Raw genomic sequence first — 24435 nt, 5'->3', positions numbered from 1 at the left:
ATGGGCAGAGTGACTTTCCTGTAAGATGCAGCCCCTTCAAGTATTTCCTGAGGAGCAGCTTTTCCCAGCCCCAGCACATGATGCAGAGTTGCCCCAGCACTGACTTTTGCCTGGAGGACACCCCACATGGGTACATTAAGTATTTTCAGTAGCTTAAGGATCACACAAAGGTAAACAAACCCATGGTAAACCCCAAAACATCTCACTGCACAAAACAAATCAGGCCACAGTCAGATCTTTAATAAAAGCACTTGAAGTCATCAGTGACAAACATGATACAGCAGACATGACAACTCGGAGAAATCAAGTTGGGGGTAGCAGTGTGCTGCTGGTGTCTGCAAAGGATTGAACAAGGACCCTAAACCCAACCATCCCCTCAGTGGCTCCTCAGCTGTTCACAACACACTTGGTAAGGCTGCTAAAAGTCTCTCTTGCCTCACCCCTCCTCAAGCTGGTATGGCACAAGCACAAAAGGGTCTTTGTTCAGACCAAAACCAATGGAGTAAATTAACCCAGGAAAAAACTCCAGCTCTTATCTCTGGGTAGGAGGCTAAGTTGATTTTATAGCACAGAGACCAAGCAACCCACATCCCCCCTATTTCCTCCAGTTTCACAATATGCACTTTTACCAGGGCACTGTTGTGGAAAGGGGCCTGGCACTGCCAGTCTCCTAATGGGATTCACCTGATTGGTGCAGGACATGGCAAAAGCATCTCCCTGCAGAAACCGTTCCCCACCTCACTGGTGAGCCTGTTCAAAGCTGTCAGCCACTTGTGTGGCAAGACTACACATTCTCATTTAGCCACCTTCTGTCCTGCTCCCCTTATTGGAGCATTAGAAACCAACAAAAGGTGCATGGGATCCTTTTCACTGTGACAATAGCTAAGTAACCAATTCTAATTCCAGGAGTCAGTGATCCTCTTCCACTGACAGGGCCCTGAAGGTTCCCTGGTAAGAGGAGGGGCTGTGCAGCACTGAGAGGAAAATGGCAAAAGGCTTGTCCTCAGAAGCCCAGCACACACAAGAGCTTTGGAAGGTTGTATCCCTGCACTTTGGTCTTTGGGTAGTGCCACCTGCTCAGTATCTGTAGTGGTCTGGCTTGAAGGGCCCATCTCTGGACAAACCCAGGTATTTGGCCTGTTTGTCACTCAGCTTCGTCAGCTTCACACTCAGCTTGTCCAGATGAGCAGCAGCCACAGCTTCATCCAGCTAGAAAACAAAACATTGAGACAAGAATATTAAGAGAACAGAGCCCTATTAGTTCAGGACATCACAGTCCAGAGGGAGAAATGAGTATGTGGAAACCAACAGCAGCCCCAAAGGGGACTTACACTGACACAGCTTTGCTCCTGCCAACATCCCTCACCTGTCTGAGCACAGACCTGCACTCAGATGGAAGAGCCTTGTGCTTTTGAGGAAGACAAGTTAAGTTTAAGCGAGACAAAATTTTATACAATCAAACCCATTTCTATCTCATTTACACATTCACATCCATCCAGCAAGCAAAGAACAGAGATCAAACTCTTCAGAGATAAGAATATTCAGTTTGCTAGGATGATTAAGCCCCAGTTTCCACTACAAAGACACCTGGACATATTGCACTGTCATCCTACAAGTCCTAACACTGGAAAAAAATTCCTGTCCTTTCCAGATATCCCATGTTAGGGGCACATGAATAATGAAATTTATTCCAGAATCTCCAATTCAGCAAGACTACTTGTATCTGCTGGCACTGTCTTCATGAAGAATAAAACCAAGGTGGGCTGTAGGACACAAGCTCAGAAAGGTTGATATAATGTCTCTATCTCAGAGGTGTCAGGCAGGTGTATAAACTCAAGAAACGGGAGAATGTATAAAGTTAGAAGGCAGTTAAGGAGCTCCAGGAGCTTGGTACAGAAGAAACAGGAGGATGGTGAATGAGCTGCTGTGTCAGAGGGGGATGTACAGGCACAGGGGATATTCAGAGGTAGAAAGGACAGCACAAGCAGGCATCAAGGACAAGTTTGACCATTTGTAATTCCTGCAAAAAACAGGCAATCATAGCTACAGAAACAGATACAAAGTAAGTCTAAATCCCAGCAACATAGCAAAGACTGGCAATATTTCCCTCACATTAGTTAAGTAGACATGAAAGGCTGCAATATAACTGAAGGGCAGTAAATCAACTAAACAGTCAAGGGCCAAACCTGCAGCTTGTGGGAACCAGCAGGGCCTAAATGATTCAAAAACTAGTCCTGGATCTCCCCCTCCAAGGGACTGTGGTAACAAAGCCACTACTCTGAAGTAATCCCATGAACCAGGTAAAAAGCTCCATGTGCACAGAGTGTAACTCACTGCAGCTCAGCCTGCTCACAGTAACCACTGCAGAACTGCCAGCATCTCTTGGGAACCAGCAGAGCCAAAGGTGACAAGAGAAAATTAGAAACCTAAGAGGAAATGGTTGAATAATGTGGAAGTGAACAATGAAATCCACCAAAGAGTCAGGTAAACCATGAAAGAAAGAAAACCTAAGGGAACGCCTGTGTTTCGAAGGGAAACAAGTATTTAAGCCTAGTACATCCTGTCTGGATACCATGAAACAAATAAAGGAGGGTCAGAAATTGGATTCATATCTTGTTGATTAGACTGACAGACAAAGCTCTCATATGTGTATTACCAGTGAATTTAAGACAAGATTGCACCCACTTAAAAAGGAACTGAGTCCCTGACAAGGTTTTCAGACTGCAGCAGGGATCAGTTGTTTCAAAGCTGCTTGGGACAGCTTGGGGACTTCAAGACTTAGATATAAGAGACACACAAATTTAGATGAAGGTAAGCAGACATTCTCATCTTAAAATCAAAGCTGAGCGGGCAGGACATATTTGGTGTCAAGAACACAGAGATAAGAGTTTTCATAGATTTCCAGGAATACACATTGCAGAAATGTGTGCTCGTTTGTAATGGTTGAGCAAAGCAATATTCCTGCAGTCAAAGAAAGTTCTGTGTAAGGTACTTGGTAATTGGTAAGTTTTACATTTGGACCTCAAAGCAATTGCACAGAACAAGGAAAGGCACTAGCCCAGAACATTATCAGAGAAAGTTCTTTGTTGGTTCTGAGAAGGAGACTGCTTTATTCTTTGAATCAAGCCTGCTGGGAGGCACAGAGTCAAGAGTGTTTTGTCACAGTGGATGAACCTGAGATCACTGCCATATGCTCCCCTAACAGGCAACTTCACGTTTAACTGCTCTGGGCATTACTTTTCATTTCCAGTTCAAGTATGCTTACTAAAAATTGTTATTCAGTGAGAGGATGAAACCACATTTAATCAACAACACTGGGCTATCATTTTCACAAGAACTGTCAACAAGACTGTTCCTTTGAAGACAATTATGCGGCAGTTTCCTGATCAACTCCTACACTGCATTTCTGGTATGCTTTGCTTGATCCTTAACTGATGAGTTTGGAAACTTAAGTCTTTCAGAAAACACCTCATTACATACACATTCTACTTCCTAAATGGAAAGTATTTTCACACTTGCTCTCACACCTGGCAGTGAGTTCCAAAGGCAGTGTGATTTAACTCCAGCATCTTTTTCCATGAGCCATCTCAAATTCTCAGTCTTGTTTTGAAAAATTAAAACCAGGTTAGTTTTCTAAAAGGAATTTGCAAGCTGTGACACGATCCAGACTTTTCCAAGAACAAAGAATGCAGAGATAAATTTAAAGGGAAATCCAAGGAAATCTGTCATTTATACTTTGTGAAGTTACTAGAACCAGATTGTGATAACCCTCTCTCAGGTGCAAATGGGATCAGGACTCTTACCACCCACAGTAAAAGGGATTCAGTTTCACTCCAGCTTCAACTCTGCCCACTACATTTTGCTGTTGGACAAGCTTGTGGAAGGAACAAGCTGATGGGGAGAAGCTTTCCAACTACCCTGAGGCAGCACAGGGCTTCCCAGCACCTTAGAGAAGTCAAAAAGTGCCTGGATGTTCTATCACAGGACAGGCAAGTCCCAGTTTTGCACACAAAAGAACAGCTCATCCATACCCAGCACATCCAAAGCCAAACATCCTCTGAAGGACAGAACCACTTTGCAACAAAAACCTTCATCAGGAAATGAGTTCAAGCCCAAACAAAGCCACGCCTGAAGTTGGCTTCCTTAGCAGCACCTTTGCGTGGCTGTCACTCACCTTCTTCGGCAGGAAGTGGACCCCCACGGCGTATTTGTCACTGTGGGTCCAGAGCTCGATCTGTGCCAGCACCTGGTTGGTGAAGGAGTTGCTCATGACGAAGCTGGGGTGGCCCATGGCACAGCCCAGGTTGACCAGGCGGCCCTCGGCCAGCAGGATGATGTGGCGGCCATTGCGCAGGGTGTAGCGATCCACCTGTGGGAGCAGCGGTGCCACAGCCACGTCAGGCACAGGGCGAACCTGGGGGGCTTGGGGGGCCTCCCTCCCTCTCAGCAATCCAGCACTGCAGCACTTTAATTGTACCAGAGACCCCTCCCTCAATCCCAGCCAGTGTTTGCAAAGCTTGCAGCAACCCTGCGCTTCACAGCACACCCATCTTGGCATCTGCTTCGTATTTAACCAGCTCCCCAATTTATTTAACCAGCTCCCCAATTTATTTAACCAGCTCCCCAATTCTCCTGGCTTTTCCACGTGCGTGCAGTCCCAGCCAGCTGTGGTGGGAACATGCTGCTTGCAGTAAACCCCAGTTCATCTATGCCCAGTGGTCACAACTGGTGTGGGGAGACAGGGAAGAGGGAACAGCTCTGCATGCAGCAGTTCAGAGCCTTGGCATCTAACACAGCATAACAGCCAGAGCCCTCAGGTGCTGGAGGTCCCCCGGAATTGGTCCCACCTCTGCAAGGCCAATACATTCAATAAAAAGCTGTCCTGGCTCCTGGTGTACCCTCCTTTGCTCTTGGGGGACCACACATAAGATCCTCCCTGAGCTACGCCAGGGAGAGCAGGACTTTGCATACAGAATCCAGGCTCAAATGGGCTAAGGAGACAGGTCCTCAGCTCTAAGAGTCCCACACAGCTCAGGAGATAGATAATGTCACTGTCCCACATAGCTCAGGAGATAATGTCACTTAGCATGTGCCCCAACTACCTGGGCCAAACTGGACTCCTGCAATGTAAAACTCAACCCTGCTTCTCCTTTCCACCTCTCACTAGCTCCTCTCTGCCCTGCCTTTACCCTGGAGGAGGTTACAATATTAAACCAATTAATGAAACACCAATATGGCCCACAAGTCACAAGAATATTCAGTATTAACTGATATTTATTGCTCATGTCATACCAGGCATTTGGGAGCAGAGCAGTTTGGAAATACTTAAAACACAATCAGCAACACACTTTAACAAAACCTAATGCTTCAGAGCATTTATCTTCTGCTAGCACAGAACAGCAACTGTGACAGACCTAAAAGGGTCCCTCTCCACAGCTGTATTTAAACTTTAGAAGCCAGAAGTTATTTAATATTAAGTAAAATGCATCATTTTCAATTTTGTTCTTAAAGTTTTGGCCTGTAAGTTAAAAGCCACATGGGATGAGGCTTTAAGTGTAACAATACCATCTTCTGAAAAAACATCCTTGTGCAGGACTTTAGCAGAGATGTCAAGAGCAAACCCATCCAAACCATTTTTTCTTTAACAGGTATTTTGCCTTCAGAGCAGGTCTGTGCCTCCACCTGCCTGCCTCAGCTATGCTTCAATCACAGCACCATTTTCTGCTTCTTGAGATCACATGACAGATTGTGATTTCAGCACAACACATGCAGGCAGTAACCACCTCAAAGGGCAGCCCTAAAGCAGTCTTGCTTTCTCCTGCCCAAAAGCACTCAGCACTCAGGTGGGGTGAGAACAATCCCCACTGAGCAGCTGCAGCTATCATTTTGGATGCAAATTCTCCATGGTGGACCACCAGTGACATGCTCCATCTACCCAAAAAACACCGTATGGGCCATCAGGAGATTATGGGAGGAAGCAACAAAACAAAGAAGGAACCAGATGGGAAGCAGAACATGAAAAATCCCAAGAACAGCTACAGTATTACTTACAACAAACATTACATTTACAGATTGAACTACTAAAAGATAGCTGAGCAGTTAAAGTAGCATTTCAGTTTTGAAGTCTGAATTGGGCAGTTTAGGTGTCAAAATCTTATATCCTTATATAACAGCCACACAACTTGCCCCTGGACAGCTCCTGGCTTGTGCACAGAACCCCACACCTTCAGCAACCTGTGCTAACAGGGTCATTCAATGCACAAGGGAACATAGAAAATGTAAAATTAATGCACAAAAATAAATACAAAGTAGTAGTGGTACCAGCAGAGGCTTAAGTCAGTACTGTGGAAACACATCTCATATACAGACAGATAAACAGGCTCATTCATAAGCTCAGGAAATTGCTCCAGAAGTAGAATTCAAGTTACCCAAGCAATAAGCTCCTTTCCACACACAGACAAATGCCTCCTCCTTTTTCCCATTGGAATTTACCTGGCTCTGGACTTTCTGCCTGCTTTGCACTTCCCTGCACACTATATGGGAATAATTTATTTATGAGCTGAAGTTCATTGACCTTGACCTTCCCTTCCCCTCTCGAGTTGAGTTTGTGCTGCAGGTCAGTCTCTGATACCCAAACCCAGCTGAGCAGGGCTGCGGTGCAAACCCAGAGCAAAACCAACCTGCCAGCTTTTCAGTAATAAGCCTACTTCCTCCTTAACTGTCCTCTGAATGCATCACATGAGCCAGAATGGCACACTAAGATGTTTTTCTTACTGAAGTATTAAATATCTCTTACATCTGCCCAGCACTGGTACTGAAACTTCCATGCTGGACATGGTCTCAATTACTGTGTACCTCCAGCTGAAGGTAACAACCCTCAGCTCTGACATTAATCCTCTCATCAAGAGACAGATGTCTTCATAGAAAGTCAGGGATTTTTGCTCTTGATATTATATTCCCCTCTCTGGTTCAGTACACAGAAAAGCAGCTGCCAGGTTTTAGTAAAAATTGGAATATTCAGAACATTAGATTTCTTCAGCATTAATCCATATGGACAACCCTGACCCCAATTCCATTCTTTTCAAAAGGTAATTTAATTTTTTTTTTTATACCAGAAACTTGTTACAGTTTTCACACCTGGGACTACACTGCACCTTACTGCACTCTCATCAATGCCAGACTGGCTCCTCAAAGCAAAGCATACAAAAAGGAATTTACTGCCTCTGTGCAGGTAGTTTGTGTGGTGCCATATTAACACCCAATTGAACATTCAACAGTGTTTACTCTTCAAGCAGTTCAAGGTTTAGTTTTAAAACAACCTGAGCTACCAGAAAGCAGGCAGGTACCTGTGGGCTCCTCTAGGACAAGAGCTGCTGAGCACAGGCAGCTCCACTACAGCCATGGGCAAGAACGAACCTGAACATAGTGAGAACTTGAGGGTAAAACTTCAGACCTGGTTAAGGCCATGCAAAGTGTCCCAACTTACCCCTCACAACTGCTTAGTAAGACTTTGATGTGGGTGACCAATAGCCACAGGGGAGTTATGAAAACTGGAAGGACAGATGGAGCTCTGAGAGTTATGTTTGGGTGTGGTGTTATTAAAAAGTACAAAACCTGCCCCAGAATCCTGCTATCAGCAAGAACACTCCCTCTTCAAAGATAGCCAGAAGTGCCACACCAAGTCAGGTAAAGTTTGGTTCGATTTATGTGATGTTCTCCTTCAATGCTGGTGCCACAAAACGGTTTTGATCTAGTTCAGTTTTGTTCCTCTGCTTTAAGACAGTTGAAAAGCTGCAGTTTTCAGATTCTGATTTTCCTTGTGTAGCTACAGGCACAGCTTAAAGCAAATGCATGGTGGACGTGCAATCTGAGCAAGGATAAAACATCCTGCCTGGTCTGCCCACACAGGTTTCTAAAATGAAGCCACCAAGTATGGAAGAGAAACCCAAGTTTGGCAGAGCTCCAGATAGGCTTTCCTGAGGTTTCAATCTCAGAGTAGACTAAAACAACACACCACACTTTGAAAACAAAGAGGTGTGAATTTTTTCAAACCTTGGCAGAATCCCAAAAGACCTTCCATTGACATTCCCTCAGGACCACAACTGTTCTGCTGCTGAGCAGTACATGAGCAAACAGCTTCACAAGAGGAAATTCAGACCAGGCACCAGGCAATCTATGGGCTCTGCTCTTAAGTTTTACGGAGTCTCTAATGGTCTGCTCTGTATTCCTCATCTAACTTGCTTTCTGCAGCTGAAATCTGGCACTGTTTTCAGCTCAGGGCTATCAAAGCAAGCACACTTGCATACCCTCTTGCCCATGCCCCAAACATCAAAGCTGACTTCCCATAAGGAATGGACTTGATGCAATTAATTGTCTACACAACCAGTACTAAGGGTGAGCTCCTATCTCTCAAGGAAGAGGGAACACATGGAGAAAAATGTATCCATACCAGGCACCAGAGGTCACCCTGAGGGACTTGGGCACTGGCTGGAAACAACTGCTTTGATGCCAACCCAAGAATATCATGCGCAACTTGTTCCAGGTAAGCAGAATCTGCATTCTGACCAGAGCAACAGTGGCTTCCAACAAAGCTAGAAACACCAAAGAACCTGAAGAGAAAATCTCCTTTCTAGAAATGGACACTGAGTAGCTACTGCTTTTTTCCAGCAGGAGAGCCTGTGCAAAGGCTGCCTCACCTGAGGTTTGACATTCACTGCCTCCACTGCATTGTCATTCAGCCACTTGGCATCAACTTCCACATCAAAATGGCCAATATTACACACTATGGCATCATCCTTCATCTGCTCAAAGTGCCTGCAAAAGAAAAAAAAGTTGTACCAAAAGTTAATCCACAGAGTTTTCTCCCTCAGCAGATGCTCCAATCCACAGCCCTGACAAGTGCCCAGCTCAGTAACTGCACTGACTCTCACAAGGTGTGAGGGGCTGGTAACCCCTCCAGGCATGAGAAGTCTACTGGAAAAGACTTCCAAGCTTCCAGGGAAGGACATTTCCCAAGGATATAAGAGCTTACTGGAGAGAAAGTACTTTTCCCCAATATAGAAAGTAATAAAATTTTGTTCAATTGGTCAAAACAAATGCAGTTATTCTCCTTCTTACAGAGAAGAAATCATTTTCTTCATGACTTTGAAGTTCCCAGCAGATTTACATCTCTAGACATTAATGGCCTGATCTCCTCCCACCTAATCTGATCTTCTATTACAACATGTACAGTCAATGGCAAAGAAAGGAAGGAGTTAGTGTGCAGCTGGGGCTATAAACTGAGATCTAAGCACCAGTAACCAAGCACTGCAGGGCAGCTCATTGAGAACAGGCTGGTTTCAGCTGCTATATGCATCCACAGATGCAATCACTTTCAACCTTTACCTGCCTCCTCTTCTGTTCACATTTGTTTGGCCTAACACAGAATTCAACCCTGAAGCCCTCATTCTCCAAAAGTCAATTTATCCCTCTGCAGCTTTTGTTTCTCCATCATTACATTCCATAAGCCAGGAACAACTGCAATCTGGCAACATCCAACAAAACTGAAAGACCAAAGGCTTAATTTCTCACTAAATTCATGCTAAATTCTGACATCCAGAGATCACTGTGTGCTAACCCTCACCGTACTGCTGACGGGTTATGGTTGTATTTAAAAAAAGAAACCTGGCTGTACAGGTATGCTTTCACTAAAGCAACTGGCTGCTTTTTCACTAAAGCCATACCTGCCCTGCACAATGTCAGTGCAGCCAGTGGTGGTGACAAAGATGTTGCCCTCTTTGCAGGCCTCCTCCATGGTTGTAACTTCGTACCCTAAAAAGAGAAAAGGTTACTTTTCTACACAACCACCAACATTTATTAACAAGTGGGACACAATACTAGAAGTAGAAAAGTACCGAGAGAGAATGAGTCAAATGTTTTTGCTTACACCTGGCCTAGGGATGATGCAAGGTAGTGGGATACTGGTCTTGCTGAACACCAACAATGCACAAAACCCATTCATCCCTCATCCTTTCCAAATCTGCGGATCTATGCATTCAATGTCCAGAGGTATAGTCTGGCACAGGACTCAGACTGGATTCAGGGGGTTGAATTTGCAAAAGTGCCCCCACCACACCTGCAATTCTTGTCAGGTATGAACAGAAATGGAATAAACTGGTACCAAGAAGCACAGTTACATGAGGCACCCACAGAAGAGAAGGAGCACAGCTCCAGAGCATGCCCTGAGCTCAGCTGGAAAAAGAGAGAGCATGGCATTGGTTCTCCAAAAAAAACCTACCAAACATAAGGCCTGGCATTTTTTACTGTTTTAATTCCAGTGAAGTCTTATCCCATGCTGGAGGTTAGAACTGCACAACTTGAGGACACTCCCTCAGCCTTACCCCACACTATGGTTGGTCTCTGAATCCTTGACTCCAAATACATCTTCAAAGCCTCTAGTAACCAACTCCTTCCCTTACTGCAAGGAAGGGATTCCTACAGTTAAACTGGATTCAACTGTACCTCAGCAGGCACAGGGCTGAAACCCACTGAACCTTTCTTGGCCAGATCTCATTTATTGCTCTACACTGCATGTGCAGAGACCCTGTCAGATGCCTGAATTCCTGCTCTGCTTCAGCTCCCACCTTCCATGGCTGCCTGGAGCGCGTTGATCGGATCGATTTCGGTGATGATGACTCTGGCTCCAAAGCTCCGCAGGGCCTGGGCGCAGCCCTTGCCCACGTCCCCATATCCTGCCACCACTGCCACCTTCCCAGCAATCATGACATCTGTGGCACGCTTGATGCCATCGATGAGGGACTCTCTGCAGCCATAAAGGTTATCAAACTTGCTCTGAGGAAGGAAAGGGAGCAGTTTCAGAATAGAGGAAAGCCACTCAAGTGAAATTTCCTTAGAGAAAGAAGATGGACTTATGTGCAAGTACTACGAGAGTCACCTAAATACTTTAATCACCATGAGGGACAGGAATTAGAGAACTTGGTTTGAGGTTTCTATTTATCCAGTTTTAGTCTAGGGAGTTATATCAGACACAGGCTTCAACGTGGTGAGAAGCATTTCATAAATTTCATTGTGTCTACTGACCAGGGGTTGGACTTGTTAAAAACTTGTTAGCAGTAACCTAAATTTATCAAGTGCCTTTCACACCAATGCAGGTCTGAGTTTCTAAACTAGATGTTCATGAGTTCCCTGCTGCTGGTTATCAGATAATAACTGAACCAAGTGCCACAGGAAGGCAAAACACACCAGCAGCACATCATCTTATCTTTGCAAGACATGTCCAGCCTGCAGAGTAGCAAGCTGCCCACATCAATCAGGAGAAACTGGTTCCAGCAGACCCAGAAGATCAAAATTCCCCCATGGGAATTTCTTCCTCCATGAAGAGCTACCCTAACACTGTCAAGACCTCACTATTGCTCAGATTTGGAAAAATCCAGCAAGCAGCCACTCACAATAGTGGTCACTGCAACCAGGAACCCCTGGCTTTCATCTCCTAATGCCCCATCACACAACATCCTCCTACTGTAACATTATCACATGACATTAACAGCCAGATTCTCAAATCAAAACTGCCCAGCTAAGTCAGACATTAAATATTACTTCAGTCCTTGAACACCTTCCTAAACTCAGAAACACACCTTGCTGTACTGGTTTTTCTAATATGCCTTCTTCTCCTTGGACCTTTTGTTTTGACCAGGAAGAGGGACAAACAGATTTGATTATTTGGGGAGTTACAGAGCCCAAGAATTTTTTTAAAGTTTGGCTCGCTACTAATGTTCTGCTGTGCTCTCCAAGGAGAAGAATTCACTGTTCACAGCAAAATTCTGGTCTCAAAGTCTGTGCTAGCTTTCTACAGCCTTAGGGCAGCAATTCTTCTTGCTTTCACTTAACACAGCGCTGTCTGCTACTGGTAATCTTAAGATTAAATTCCCAGAAGCAGCAACCTGGTCTAGTGGAAGGTGCACCCACAACACCTGCAGTTCTTTTAAGTATGAATAGAAATGGGATAAATTGCCCATGGCAGAAATTGGCCAAAGTGTAACAAATTATACCTCAGATCCAGAAGTTCTGACTCAGTGCCTATAAACATTATCAGAGGCATATCTGCCATTAATATTTCAGAAAATTGTGTTACCAATCCTTCAAATTCTAAAGCTAGTGCCAGTTGGTATCCTTCTTTCCTAGTCCTGCAGATTTTCCTTGCAGCATGGAGGAAAGCAGCATCATCAGATTTGATTCCCCATCACCAAATCCCCCAACTGCAATCAAAGCCTTCCAGGTGTCTGTGTATTCCCATGCAGGCAAGAGAGCAGAGTGCTGGATGCAGACATCTGTCCCACCCAAAATACACTCAAGTGGCAGAAGGGAAGAACAGAACTGGCTGCTGTACCTGCCTCCTCTCCCCAAATGTCAGCACAGGAACCTGGCACCAAGTGGAAATATCAGACTAGGAGAGCAGAATTTGTCAGCTCAGTTGCACATTTTCCCAGAGATCTCTAACTGTGGTTAGTGCAAATCTTGTACTGTATAAATACCAAACAGTACTTGAAAACAAGCACTTGTTTGGCACTAGGATCCCAAATCCCTTCAAGAGGCTTTGTTAGAAACATCTGAACTTCCAAATCTACTAAACAGTATTAATAATTATTATGCAAGAGGCACAAATCTGGGTGAAAAGGATGTAAAGGAATAAACTTCTTCTAACATGAACTGGATTCCAGCCCACTACCTATGAAGTAAGTGTCAGGTACATCTTAGTGAGCAAAAAGGAGACAGCAAACTGCAGAACAGGCAGGCCAAACAGGAGAACTGCCAACCCACCAGGATTATGTTTGCATGGGAACTTGAAATAGATTCAGTAATTAGATTTAAAAAACACCAAGATACATAAACCTTTAGTATACCTTTAATTCCCACTATAATTCATCTGCAGCCAAAAAGCACGAGCACCCTTTAAACATCATTTCACTTCATCCTCAATTCACCAGGGTTTATCTCGGCAGCAGTACCAAAGCTAAGCAAGGGATAAATATCTCCCTCCTGCCCTCTCCTTTGCAACTGCTGCTCACAGAGATCAACCACAGGCTGACCAAACAACCCTAACCAGCACAAGCTCATGCAAGTCACGATCGCTTTTCCAGCTGCTACCTGACACGTACTGGGGGGCTTTAAGCTGCTCAGAATGAGGACAGGCTCCTTGCCACAGGTACTGACTGTGCCTCCGCAGCCATGACCTCCAAAGGTGTTTTCACCTTTATTATTAAATAGCAGAAGAATGTACATTCTTACATACAAAAAGCTCTCGAGGTCCTGACAGCAGGGTATTTACAATGGCATGTCCCATTAGAGACATCAAGGGCTCACTTTAAGGCTATGGTGGAAATCTCTGTTCCAACCCAGATCAGGAGAAGCTCAGCAAGAGAAGGAATACTTTCACGGGAATGACAACATCCCAACACCAAGCTGGTCAGAGAGCAGAAAAATGCAGAAGGGCTCGTTCTGTATTACCTTGGTGACAGAGTCATTCACATTGATAGCTGGAACTTTCAGGGTCCCGTTGGCCTTCATCTTGTACAGGTTGTGAACCCCAGTGGTTGTCTCTTCTGAAATACCTCTAATTCCTGTGGGGAGAGTAAAAGGATTCACCTTAGCTGGAGTCAGTGCTGTGCAAACCAGGATGTCCAGGTGCTGGGAGCAACTCCTAGAGGCTTAAGTTAAGCAAACCCTTGGCAGAGAGCAAGGAAGAGATAAAAACCCTCAAACAACTGCAGAAACACCAGAGGATGCGCTTCAGAGCCACACACCTCTGCACCCTCTGGTGCTGTACGCCCGGATTCCCTAGCAGGCTGTAGCAGCCCAGCTCCTGGGGGAAGGTAGGCAGGTGCTTTGCCGCAGCCCCTCGGGGTTGGTTTGCCCAGCGGGACAGGATCGGTGCCAGGATCGGTGCCAGGATCGGTGCCCGGGGCCGGAGCAGCTCCGGCACAAGCGGCGGCACCGCCCCCCGCGCCCACCGCGGCGCCCGACGCTTCCTGGCCCTGCACAGACACCCCAACAACCCCACCCTGGGCATCCCTGGCAGCGCTGTCCAAACGCTCCTGGAGCTCTGGCAGCCTCGGGGCCGTGCCCATTCCCTGGGGAGCCTGGGCAGTGCCCAGCACCCTCTGGGGGAAGAACCTTTCTTTCCCTGATACCCAGCCTGACCCTCCCCTGGCACAGCTCCAGCTGTTCCCTGAGTCTTGTCACTGGTCACAGAGCAGAGATCAGTGTCTTCCCCTTCTCTTCCCCTCACGAGGAAGTTGTAACTCAATGAGCTCTCCCCTCAGTCTCCTCCAGCTGAACAGACCAAGTGCCCTCAAGCCACTCCTCATATGGCGTTCCCTCAAGGCCCTTCATGATCCTCATGATCTCCTTTGGACACTCTCTAACAGTTTAATATCGTTCTTATATTGCAGTGACCAAAACCACACACAATATGCAAGGTGAAGCTGCCCCAGCCCAGAGCAGAGCAGAACAATCCACTCCCTGGCCTGGCCAGCAACACTGCGCCCAATGCCCCCAGGACACGGTGGGCCCTCCTGGCTCTCAGGGCACTGCTCACCCACAGATGCCAAGTCCAGTCCAAACCTGTCCTCACTGCTCAAAAAACCCAGTGTGAGCTAGTCCAAGCCCAGGTAAAGCCTGAGACTGAGCCATGAGACCCTTCTGTTGCTCCCCAGACCACTCTGTGGCACATAAAGGAAATTGGACCAACAGCATTAGAAGAACTTGATTAACCTGGAGAACAGAGGGCTCCAGAGAGAGCTCACTGCAGCCTTTCTGTACTTGAAGGGGGCTTATAAGATGGGGACACATTGTTTTTAGCATGGCCTGTTGCAACAGGACAAGGGGGGATGGTTTTAAACTGAAAGAGGGTGATTCAGACTAGCTATAAGGCAGCTTTTTTTTTTTTTTTTTTTACAATGAGGGTGGCATAGGCTGCCCTGACAAGTGCTGCATGTCCCATTCCTGGGAACATTCAAGGGGCTCTGAGCAACCCGAGTTGAAGGTGTCCTGCCCATTGCAGGCAGGTTGGACTAGATGGCCTTTAAAAGGTCCCTCCCAAAGCAAACCATTCTGTGATTCTATGATTAGGCTGACTGATCCCCATCACTTGTGTCTCACCACAGAGTCCTCCGTAGCCCCACTCCCCTGATGGTCACCTGCTGAGGGAATGCATTGAGGCTTTGGCATATTTAGGGCTTGCTAGGAGGGGAGAGGACAGTTTAAAGTTCACAGTGCAGCCTCATGCACAGCGAAACGGAGGATCTGTAGACAGTCTCCAAAAAGCATCAGTTTCCAGAGCAACTGCCTGGATCAAGGATAGTCATCCCCTTGTGAAGGAAAGCTTTTGGAGGTTGCAGCAGGAACGTCCAGTTCAAACCTGCCCTCTCTCTCTTCTGGTGTATCTGTCAAGCAGGAGACAGTCCTCATCCTTCAAAGGCTCTAAAGATGACAGTCCTGAGGTTAACAGATTATCCTTCCACGGCACTAAGCAGACCTCACATCCTGTATGCCAACAACTTCCCCTCCCTGGAGGCACCCGAACACTGCTCCAGGTGCCATCTACAGCTGGTCTAAACCACTCTGCAGCTGCCCCAAGTGCTGCCTACACCACTCATGGTCAATGCCTGAGTGACTGGGGAGCAGAGAAGGGCCTGCAGCAAGGACAAGGTTGAATTAAACTGAGACAGCCCTGCTAAACTCTCAGACCTGCTTTGCTCCCCCATATTTCTGACCTGAGCAATGAGCAAATCTGATGAATGAAATCACAAACAAGCCAATCTTCTCCACACAGGTCTTTGGCACGGATGCCAGAGAGCTCCCTTGCACAGATGCCTTTCCCCTTTGGTCAGTTCTCATTTTCCCCCTTCCTACTTTTATTTATCTTGGTATTAAGGGCATTTGGCTTAATAGAATAAGCCAACAGTACAAAGGCCATTCTGCCCTCTAACTGCAGGCATACTTCAGGAGAGGGGAAGCTTACCGAACAGTTCCACACACATATTTAACCCATCTCCTAATTGAAGGAATCCTACTTTCAACTGTTAGCTGCACACTAGGACTGAACTATTTAATTTAGAAGCAGCTGAAGCATGGAAGACAATTCCCTCTAAAATTAGCCCAGAAAACTTATTCCAGCCCTTAATTGTCAAATTGAATTTGGCACTTTCAGCTGCCTCATGCCAAAATGTCTCCTGTGCTCACAATCCACACACTGTGCATGCTCTGCCAATGTCACTCTTGTTCCACCTCCACAGAGGTCAGATACCCCCACAAGCCCTTAGGATATATTAGCCTCTGTTAGCTATAAGATACCAAAACTGGATACTACACTGCTTCATATAAGCAAAGGGCTAAGCACAAAGCTCAGATAAATGAGATCAAGACTCTACTCTGTGGGTCCATTCTGGAAGTTTTGCTGTTTCCAAGGAGCAAGGGACTGGAAAGTAAAACAAATCAAGTTTGCTCCCCTCTGCAGAGATTGGTCTTAATTTACTGAACTGCTGCAAGGAGGTTTTCAACTACAGCCAGTGCAGACAGCCACACATTTTGGGAAGGGAAAAGTTGACAGGTATTGCATCCTCCCTGGACTCTTTAAAACTCCAGAGGAAGAGCCATTCCTATGAATTTAGGAAGCAGATCCAGGCAGTAGGGATGTTTTTCAGAGGCAGACTACAGATGGATGCCAAGACACGAGACAGTGCAAGAGCCATTGTCCTACTGCACTGTATTATGCCAGTCCCTCCCACACCAGGAGCACAAGACAAGCAAGAGGGTGGAAAGGGCTGGAGAGGAGAAATAAGGACAACAGGAGGGCTGGAAGTGAAAGGGGCTCAGCTCAAAGACCCTGGGAACAAGGACACTAACCAAGGTGTGCACGGCAGGGAAACAACCCTGGAAAACAGAGAATGAACATGGAAAATACTTTCTTTGGCCTCTGAAAACACAAGGAAGACAAAGAGGGATGACCAATTGAGGTATTTCTTGGCATCAAACATGGGAAAAGCAAGAGGTCATGAACATCACACAGAGGCAACCCAGGAAGCACAAGACCTTTGATGGAAGAGAGGCTGAGCAAAGACCAATGAAAACCTTTCATTACAGTTTAAATAACGCAAAGATGTTGAGTGTTGGATTATGAGTGACATCAGGCTGAGGACGAAGGACAAAGTGAAGCCTGTCACAGAGCGTTTCCCTCTTCCTGGTGCTCCTACCTGCAGCAACACATGGATGAGGAGCAGAGCCCCAGACTCCCCTCACACAGCCCCACTCACCACCTGCCACCTTCAGATTTTTTCCTCCTATCTTCCTACTAAAGCAGAGCACGAGTCAGAGGAGAGCTGATCCAGCAGGCTTCTACAGCTACCGCACCTCTATGAAAGCGCCACCACACCCCACTGTATTACCTTCCAATTTCCTTCACATCCCAAACTAAACGTGCCCTTTAACAACCCTGGGCACCCACATCTTGCTGCAGCAGAGCTGATGGACACTGGCAGGGCTAAGAAGAGTCTGTCATACTCACCAGGCACAGATCAGCCTGGTCATGCCAAATTCCCTTCACATAAATCTTTTACATAAACACAGGCTAGCAACACCACACCGATCAGTTTTACTAACTTGCACTGAAGGCAAATCAAAGCAAGAGTGCCAACCCTCACTCCCATCAGCATCTTCACTGACAAACAGAATGAGTATTTAAGGTAGAAAACTGTTCCTTTTCCAAGGAAGGCTACAGGTGGTCATGACTTCATTCAGAACTGCACTAAGAAGATGGGTAAGAAACGCATTAATGGAAAATCGTTAACTGCAAGCAGACACTGAGCAGTTCTAGAACACAGCCCACTTCCAGGAAGCTTTTGGCATGACAGCAGTGGTCATTCTCAGGTAATGGGCACAGTAAAGGATGGCCATGACAGGACACTGCAGCTTATGGGCTACAGAGCAGAGGTGGAAACAGCTCCTCCAGGTATCAGATTCTGGTCTTGAACTGTAAGGAATTCTCACAGCCTGTTTGCACATGCCTGTCCCTCATCCCCCACCCTTTTTTACACCAGCAGGGAATTCCTGCAGAAAACATCCCCCCAAATAGTCCCCTAAGCAGAACTGTGCCTGTGAAAATAAAACATGAGTCACCTTTCAGCAGCTGTGGGTATTTGGTATGAACTAGGTTGGTAAGATCTCCACCATCATCCAGAATCATGTTGAGGGGCTGCCCATCCTTGAAGTACAGGGTCTGCTCGATGCACCACAAGTATTCCTCATCTGTCTCCCCTTTCCAGGCAAACACTGCATGGGAACAAACGCACACCATTAGCCAGTTTCTTACTCAGCATGTAGTGAAGCAGCCGAAGGAAGATTTCATCAGCAGCTCCCAGTAGCAGCTGACAGACAGATGATTATCTGTGCCTGCAGGCAAGCAAAGACATTTGCACTGAAAAACAGACCTCAGAATAATCACTGTTCCAAGACACAAACATGGTCAAAATGTTGAGACTTCATTGCTCTCATTCTTCTTCCATGTTAAAAAGGAGAAGACAAAGCAAACTAAAGCAGACTCACATCCGCAACACCCCACTCATTAGAAACAGCCACTAGACATATTGATACAGACAAATGAAAACACAACTACAGCATTTTCTAGCACAGCAGATAAGAGGGACCAGACTTCAGCATGAGCTAAGCAGCAGAATATAAACTCTTCAGCAACTGAGTTTAAATTCTAATCTCTAGCCCAGCACTAAAATCCAAGCTGAGGTGCCTTAACTGCTCTAACTAGGGTGTATTTCTATGTCAGTACAGCCCCAGCAACAGGCTGCCACCACTGGCATGTTGCAGTCACCAGGATTTGTGTCTTTCCAGGCATCTGTACTGTCTTCATGATATACTCAATCCTCAGAGGTAGTCAGCCACTCAAACACATAGTGGGCACATTATTTACACACTCCAGCATTTGGCTAAATTGTCACGTTTTCACTGTTTATACAGAAAACTAACCTTGAGCCATGAAGAGCCAATCATGCAATTACCTATTCTAAAGGAAAGTGTGTCAGGATCTCATATTGAAGCCAAAGGACCAGCATTCCTCTGAGATCTCATAAATTTAGTATGAGAAGTACAATATTAACAAAGAGAGCAAGTTCCAAAAATGAGGATACCAAGGACAAAGGTCAAACACTTTGACAAACACTCAACCTGTAAACGGCTCTTCAGTTGAGTTTTGGGTGTTGAAAGCAGTGAGGAAGACAACTCAACATCTAAAAAATCGCACATGGCTCTTTGACATCCCACGCCAGAGGCAATGCCTGAAGCTGGTAGTGCCAAAGGAGCTGATGAAGGGATCACATTGCTGCCTTAGAATGTGCCACAGAGGAGGAAAGACTTGTGGCAATAGTTAATTGTAATAGAAATGAGAGACCCCTCCCAAAGCAAAGAACCAGGCTGCCAGAAATCAGATTTAGCATCTGCCAGCAGCTGGGCTCAGGTAATGCAGTTTCCAGCACTGAGGATTGCATTTCCTTAAGCTGAGTTACACAGCAGACAGTTTCAGGTATTTCTACTGATCTGGGAGGAATTGCTGCTTGTTGGAAGGTGACAGTAACGAGACAGCAGCAATCCTGATACAGCACTTAAGGGATATCAGGCAGGAACACAGCTGGGCTAGTTCTAGCCTAAAAATATCTTGGGTATTGATCCTGCCACTGTGACAGGGCACATGGCAGTTCCCTTGCCTTTCCCAACCCCTATTTAGCACAGAGCTTGCTGGAAAGCACCAAACACCTCCAGCTACACACACCTATACACCACTCCATTTAATCACCCAGCGCTGATGAGCTGGGTAACACAGAGCTCAACAGCAGCCTTTGCTGGGAGACCTGTGCACAGGCTGATGCAATACAGTCTGAATCAAATGTCCTGGTTTGTAACAATCACTGCTTCTGATGGGCTGTTTCCATCCTCAAGCTTGTTCAGAAGAGCTTAATGTGTACACAGTTTGATTTAGCAGGAACAGGCAGTACAGCCCAACTCAGAGCCAAACCAGAACATGGAAAACTTACCAGGGATACCAGCTTTTGCAATAGCAGCTGCAGCGTGGTCCTGTGTGGAGAAAATGTTGCAGCTTGACCATTGTACCTGGAAAACAAGTTTTGTTTGCTGAACAAAATTCTGAGATATCAGACACTCTCTACCAAACACGGGAGTTAAAAAGGGAACAAGAGCAGAAAGAAATGAGTGCAGATTCCTGCGTTTTTCAGTAGCTCTGCAAAGATAAGTTGAAAACTGGGTGTCTGACTAAGGGAAAATAATGTCACATGGAGAGAAGGTGAATGAGCTTTAGCTGTGCCATATATTCAGCCATCTCACAAGCACTTCTCCCCGACAGCCAGAGCATACTCCAGATCTTCAGGGGTGCCCAACAGCATGGGTTTGGGAAGTTTTGGTCAAATAAAGGTCAGATTTTTCAGAACAGCCCCATAGCAAGTGTCTACTGAAGGTATGGACATGCAGCAACACACCTGCTGGCACTCACAAGAGTCAGAAATGCAGCTGAAACATTACACTCAATCCAGGCATTCTCTAAGATTATGCTCACCCACCTCCCACTCTGTGCTCCAGTCATGGAAGCTTTTCCAGCTGAGCTAAGTGTTTTCCTCAGATTTCATAACTAGGTTCAGGCACCTAGAAAAGCAACAGCATGTTGCTGAGTTGCACTGAAAAGGATCTGCACACCTACTGCAGCTCACAGCACCACATCACAGCCACATACCCTCTGCTCCCCACAGGGCTGACTGGCAGCTATTTGCATATTCACTGGTTAAAGAGCTTGAGGAGAGAGGGCAACAAGGCACAACCATCCAGCCTGCTTTCAGATACTCATCCCACTTGATCAATAAGTGACATTTTGAAGTAAGGGCTGCAGTTGGAAGCAGCCTACACAACCAACACTTGTCATGAAAACACACCTGGAAGGAGCACAGGAAAACAGAATCCATAACCTAAAGCTGTACCTCCTCACCTGGGTTTTTTCAAGTTTCTCCCATACCAGTACAGATGACATCAAAAGGTGTCATGACATTCAAAGTACACAGAATACCTATATATTGTTTACACTTCAGACTTGATAGAGATTTGTCATAGTGACATAGAACCTAGATTAACTGGCACACCTGATGGGCTCAGACCCTAGTATTTACATCACTGGTTATGGGAAGGATTGGTTTTTGTTACAAATTTAGAACTTACACTCTGAAGCACAGAGCATTTACTCTATCCTTGTTATCCCAGCCAAAAAAGGGACACTAACGTTGCTGTGCTGCAGTGAGCTACATTCTCATTACATGGGATATGATTTCATGGGTTTCATTCCTCCCTCCTTGGCACCAAAGTTCTGACAGAACAGATGAACCAGGGCTGAATCAAAACTCAAATTAAAGCCTCAACTAATCCACAGGCATCAGACAAGGAGTTAACACAGCAGCACACGCCTTCAAAGCTACAACCACAACATTCTTAGAGGAACCAAGTCTCTGCAGGTACCTCCCTGAATGACTCAGATGGGGTTGTGCTCAGCTTAAAGCAGCTTGGCAATGTTAAATAATCACACAGCTGCCTCCTAAGCCAGCCATACTGGGATACAGCAACCAACAGGAGCAGCAAGGAGCTTCCCAAATTTCAATGGCTACTGGTTTCCTGTAAATCCTGTGGACGGACAAGAGTTCCACATAGAGTGGCTGGAACAAAGCCAGGACTGGACCTCCACATCAAAGCTCTCCTTCAGCACTGCACCATTTGCAGCCACAGGACAGCTCTGAACAGGGTGGGGAGCGCCTGCACAGCAGCATGTACCTTGCCCAGGCTGAGCTGGCACACTGTCCACACCTACCTCCTCCTCTTTTTGAGGAAATGCCTTCACTGCTACAGAGGAAAACTTCCCCTTCTCCCAGTGCCTTTCAATCAGCATGACACTGCTCAGTTCTTAACTGTTCCCAGAGAGAGCTCCCATATAGGGCACCTCTGGGCAGCCTGAATTCAGGCAGCTAAACTGCAGGAAGAAGGAACTTCAGATCATATACATACTTAACAATCCAGCCAGCTCCCTGCTCTGCACACAAGCAATGCAGATTGTGCTCAGATACCTGGCTCTCCTCATGCCCTGAACACTCAGCTGTGATGTCTGGACTTCATTCAGCCAGTCAGGCATGGGACACAAGGCAGTAACTGGCTTCTAAGTATCTCAGACTTTAATATGGATGAGAGTAACTGGCCAGCCCTTGGTCCCTGAGCCACACTGCATCCCTGTTGTTTTCCTGCACAGCTCAAAAGCCAGCACAGCCCTCAGAAAGCTTCATTAGATTTTGCTGACTTTACCAGGGCATTGTGGGGTTCTTAATACAGGCTAATCTGTGCTGGAGGCAGTCCCTAGAGCTGCAGCACGAGCAGCCACAGCATTGCAAGTCCAAGCACAGCCCGGCTATGTGGGAGCAGCTGTGGGCACTGCCCAGGGCACTGCACACAGGGCACAACAGGCACTCAAAGCTGCAGCTTGTCCACAGGGAACACACACACCCCAGAATTGCTCAGGGCAGGCAACAAGTTTCTTGCTCAAGGAGAGAAGACATAATCCATCCACGTGGAGATTGCAGCCTCTTCCAAAGAGTACAGACATTTGCCAGGATTCCGTACAGTGTTACATAAGCAGGAGCAGTGACCTGGCAGAGAGTTACCCAAGAGCTGAGAGAGAAACTCAGAGCCACGTTACCTCAGCCCCCAGCACGATGAGGGTCTCTATGAGCACTGCTGTCTGCACAGTCATATGGAGGCAGCCAGCAATGCGGGCACCTTTCAGGGGCTTGGATGCAGAGTACATCTCCCTCATCTTCATCAGCCCTGGCATCTCATTCTCCGCAATCTCAATGGCCTTGCGACCCCAGTCTGCAAGGCTGATGTCAGCTGCAAGAGAAGCAGGACAGGTGTCAGAGTTTGAATAGCTGAGACCTTGGTATCTGTTCACACACTTGTGGGTAGGCACTGGCTGCAACAGCTGAACTGAACACCCAGCAACAGCTGGGAGTCAGAGCTGCAGGAAATACATCCTATTAAACCAGTTACTCCCTGGTTTAATAGCCTCCCTCACAGGCTTTCAAATGAGTTTAGACCAAACCTACAAGCCCCTCTGCAAAAAGCATGCTACTGCAAGAAGGTATAAATCAACTGTGATCTAGTGCACAGATATCCTGAAGCTCATTAATTCAGTAAGCCACAGCCTTAAGCTCTTCTTACAGACACTGCCCGAGCATCCAACACTTCCTACAGGGACTGACTTCCACAGTATTGACCTGCATGTGGGGAGGGGGTGGCTGTAGGGCAGTGGCTTCCCACACACAGAATGCTCCCTAAGAGTGCACCAGGAGCTGAGTGCCTAGCTCAGCTCCCCCTCCTCACAGCAAAGCTGCAGGTCCTTGGATACACACAAATTATTTTAAGTGACCATAATTACCTTAGTTGCCCGTCTGCTTCTACCTTTGTAAAAAGGATCTATAGCAGAAAAGTCCAGCAAAAAATGAGCAAGAGAGGCTTCTGACAGGCTCACTGCACTCACCATGGATGTCCAACCCCAGCCTTAAAACCACTAGGGTTAAGCAGGTAATGCCCAGATGCATCAACTCTACAGCACCAGCCAACACAGTGTCCCTCTTACTCGGTTTGCTCTTTGAGAGATTTCAGAAGTTCACCATTCCATTTAGGCCACAGTCGGATGCTTTTTTGTCACCTACCTCGTGAACACAGACTGTTTAAAGCATTAAGGAACACCAGGACTCGGAGTTAGACTGCCAGGTTTAATACAGACACGCTAATTGCATTTTGCTGCAGACTGAAGCCTGGGGCCACTGATGCTATTGCACATGCTAGAGCTGACTGGAGCACAGTCTGTACACCACCGGGACTGAAAACTGCCTGAAAACAGGCAAGGAAAGGACCATGGAAACAAATACATCAAGAGGAGGAGGTTTAATCTTACCCCTCTTAAGGGCCTGGTAGCCTTTACCAGGGCTGCTTTAAAAATATCCTACAGTATTTTAGGTTCAGAGCCTCCAGGGTAAATTATTTATGAATCTGAGCCTTAAAGACTAATGTTCGCTTCTTTGAAAGGAGCCTCCCAGGAACACCCAACTCTTTATAAAAACTGGGGTTCTTTGTGAAATTTCAGGTCTATACAGAAACACCCGCCAAAACCTTCAGGGCACATGAGTCGAAGGTCCCAGGATGGGAAATACTTTCACCTTCGGAGCGAAGCCTGTTCGCGCCAAGGGCTCTGAGCGGCGGGGGAGGGACGCGGCAGGCGGGCCGGGCCGGGAGAGCGGCACAACCGCGAGTGGGAACCCAGCGGTGCAACATCCC

At 46.5% G+C, this 24435-nt stretch overlaps 1 protein-coding gene across 1 annotated transcript; it reads right to left on the bottom strand.

The window, feature by feature from the left end:
* Positions 1-219: 219 nt before the first annotated feature.
* Positions 220-23017, bottom strand: AHCY (adenosylhomocysteinase). Its single transcript, XM_008637481.2, has 9 exons — positions 22796-23017; positions 20094-20169; positions 18172-18324; positions 13504-13616; positions 10623-10830; positions 9723-9810; positions 8697-8814; positions 4175-4369; positions 220-1209 (listed from the first exon to the last, which is right to left on the bottom strand). The coding sequence occupies exons 1-9, from the start codon at positions 22928-22930 to the stop codon at positions 1078-1080; spliced, it is 1218 nt and encodes a 405-aa protein (XP_008635703.1). The 5' UTR covers positions 22931-23017; the 3' UTR covers positions 220-1077.
* Positions 23018-24435: the final 1418 nt, after the last annotated feature.

The sequence above is a fragment of the Corvus brachyrhynchos genome, unplaced genomic scaffold (assembly GCF_000691975.1).
Source record: "Corvus brachyrhynchos isolate BGI_N302 unplaced genomic scaffold, ASM69197v1 scaffold427, whole genome shotgun sequence".
Lineage (NCBI taxonomy): Eukaryota > Metazoa > Chordata > Aves > Passeriformes > Corvidae > Corvus > Corvus brachyrhynchos.
The sequence above is the reverse complement of the archived record's forward strand: the minus strand, read 5'-3'. Positions and strand labels throughout refer to the sequence as shown.

Excerpts from the sequence above, each read along its gene's own strand:
- AHCY (XM_008637481.2), bottom strand. The coding sequence starts at position 22,930 with ATGCCAGGGCTGATGAAGATGAGGGAGATGTACTCTGCATCCAAGCCC. Across the intron at positions 20,170-22,795 it reads TCATCGTGCTGGGGGCTGAG|GTACAATGGTCAAGCTGCAA; the intron begins GTAACGTGGCTC and ends CTTGTTTTCCAG. Across the intron at positions 8,815-9,722 it reads ACTGACATTGTGCAGGGCAG|GCACTTTGAGCAGATGAAGG; the intron begins GTATGGCTTTAG and ends TTTCTTTTGCAG.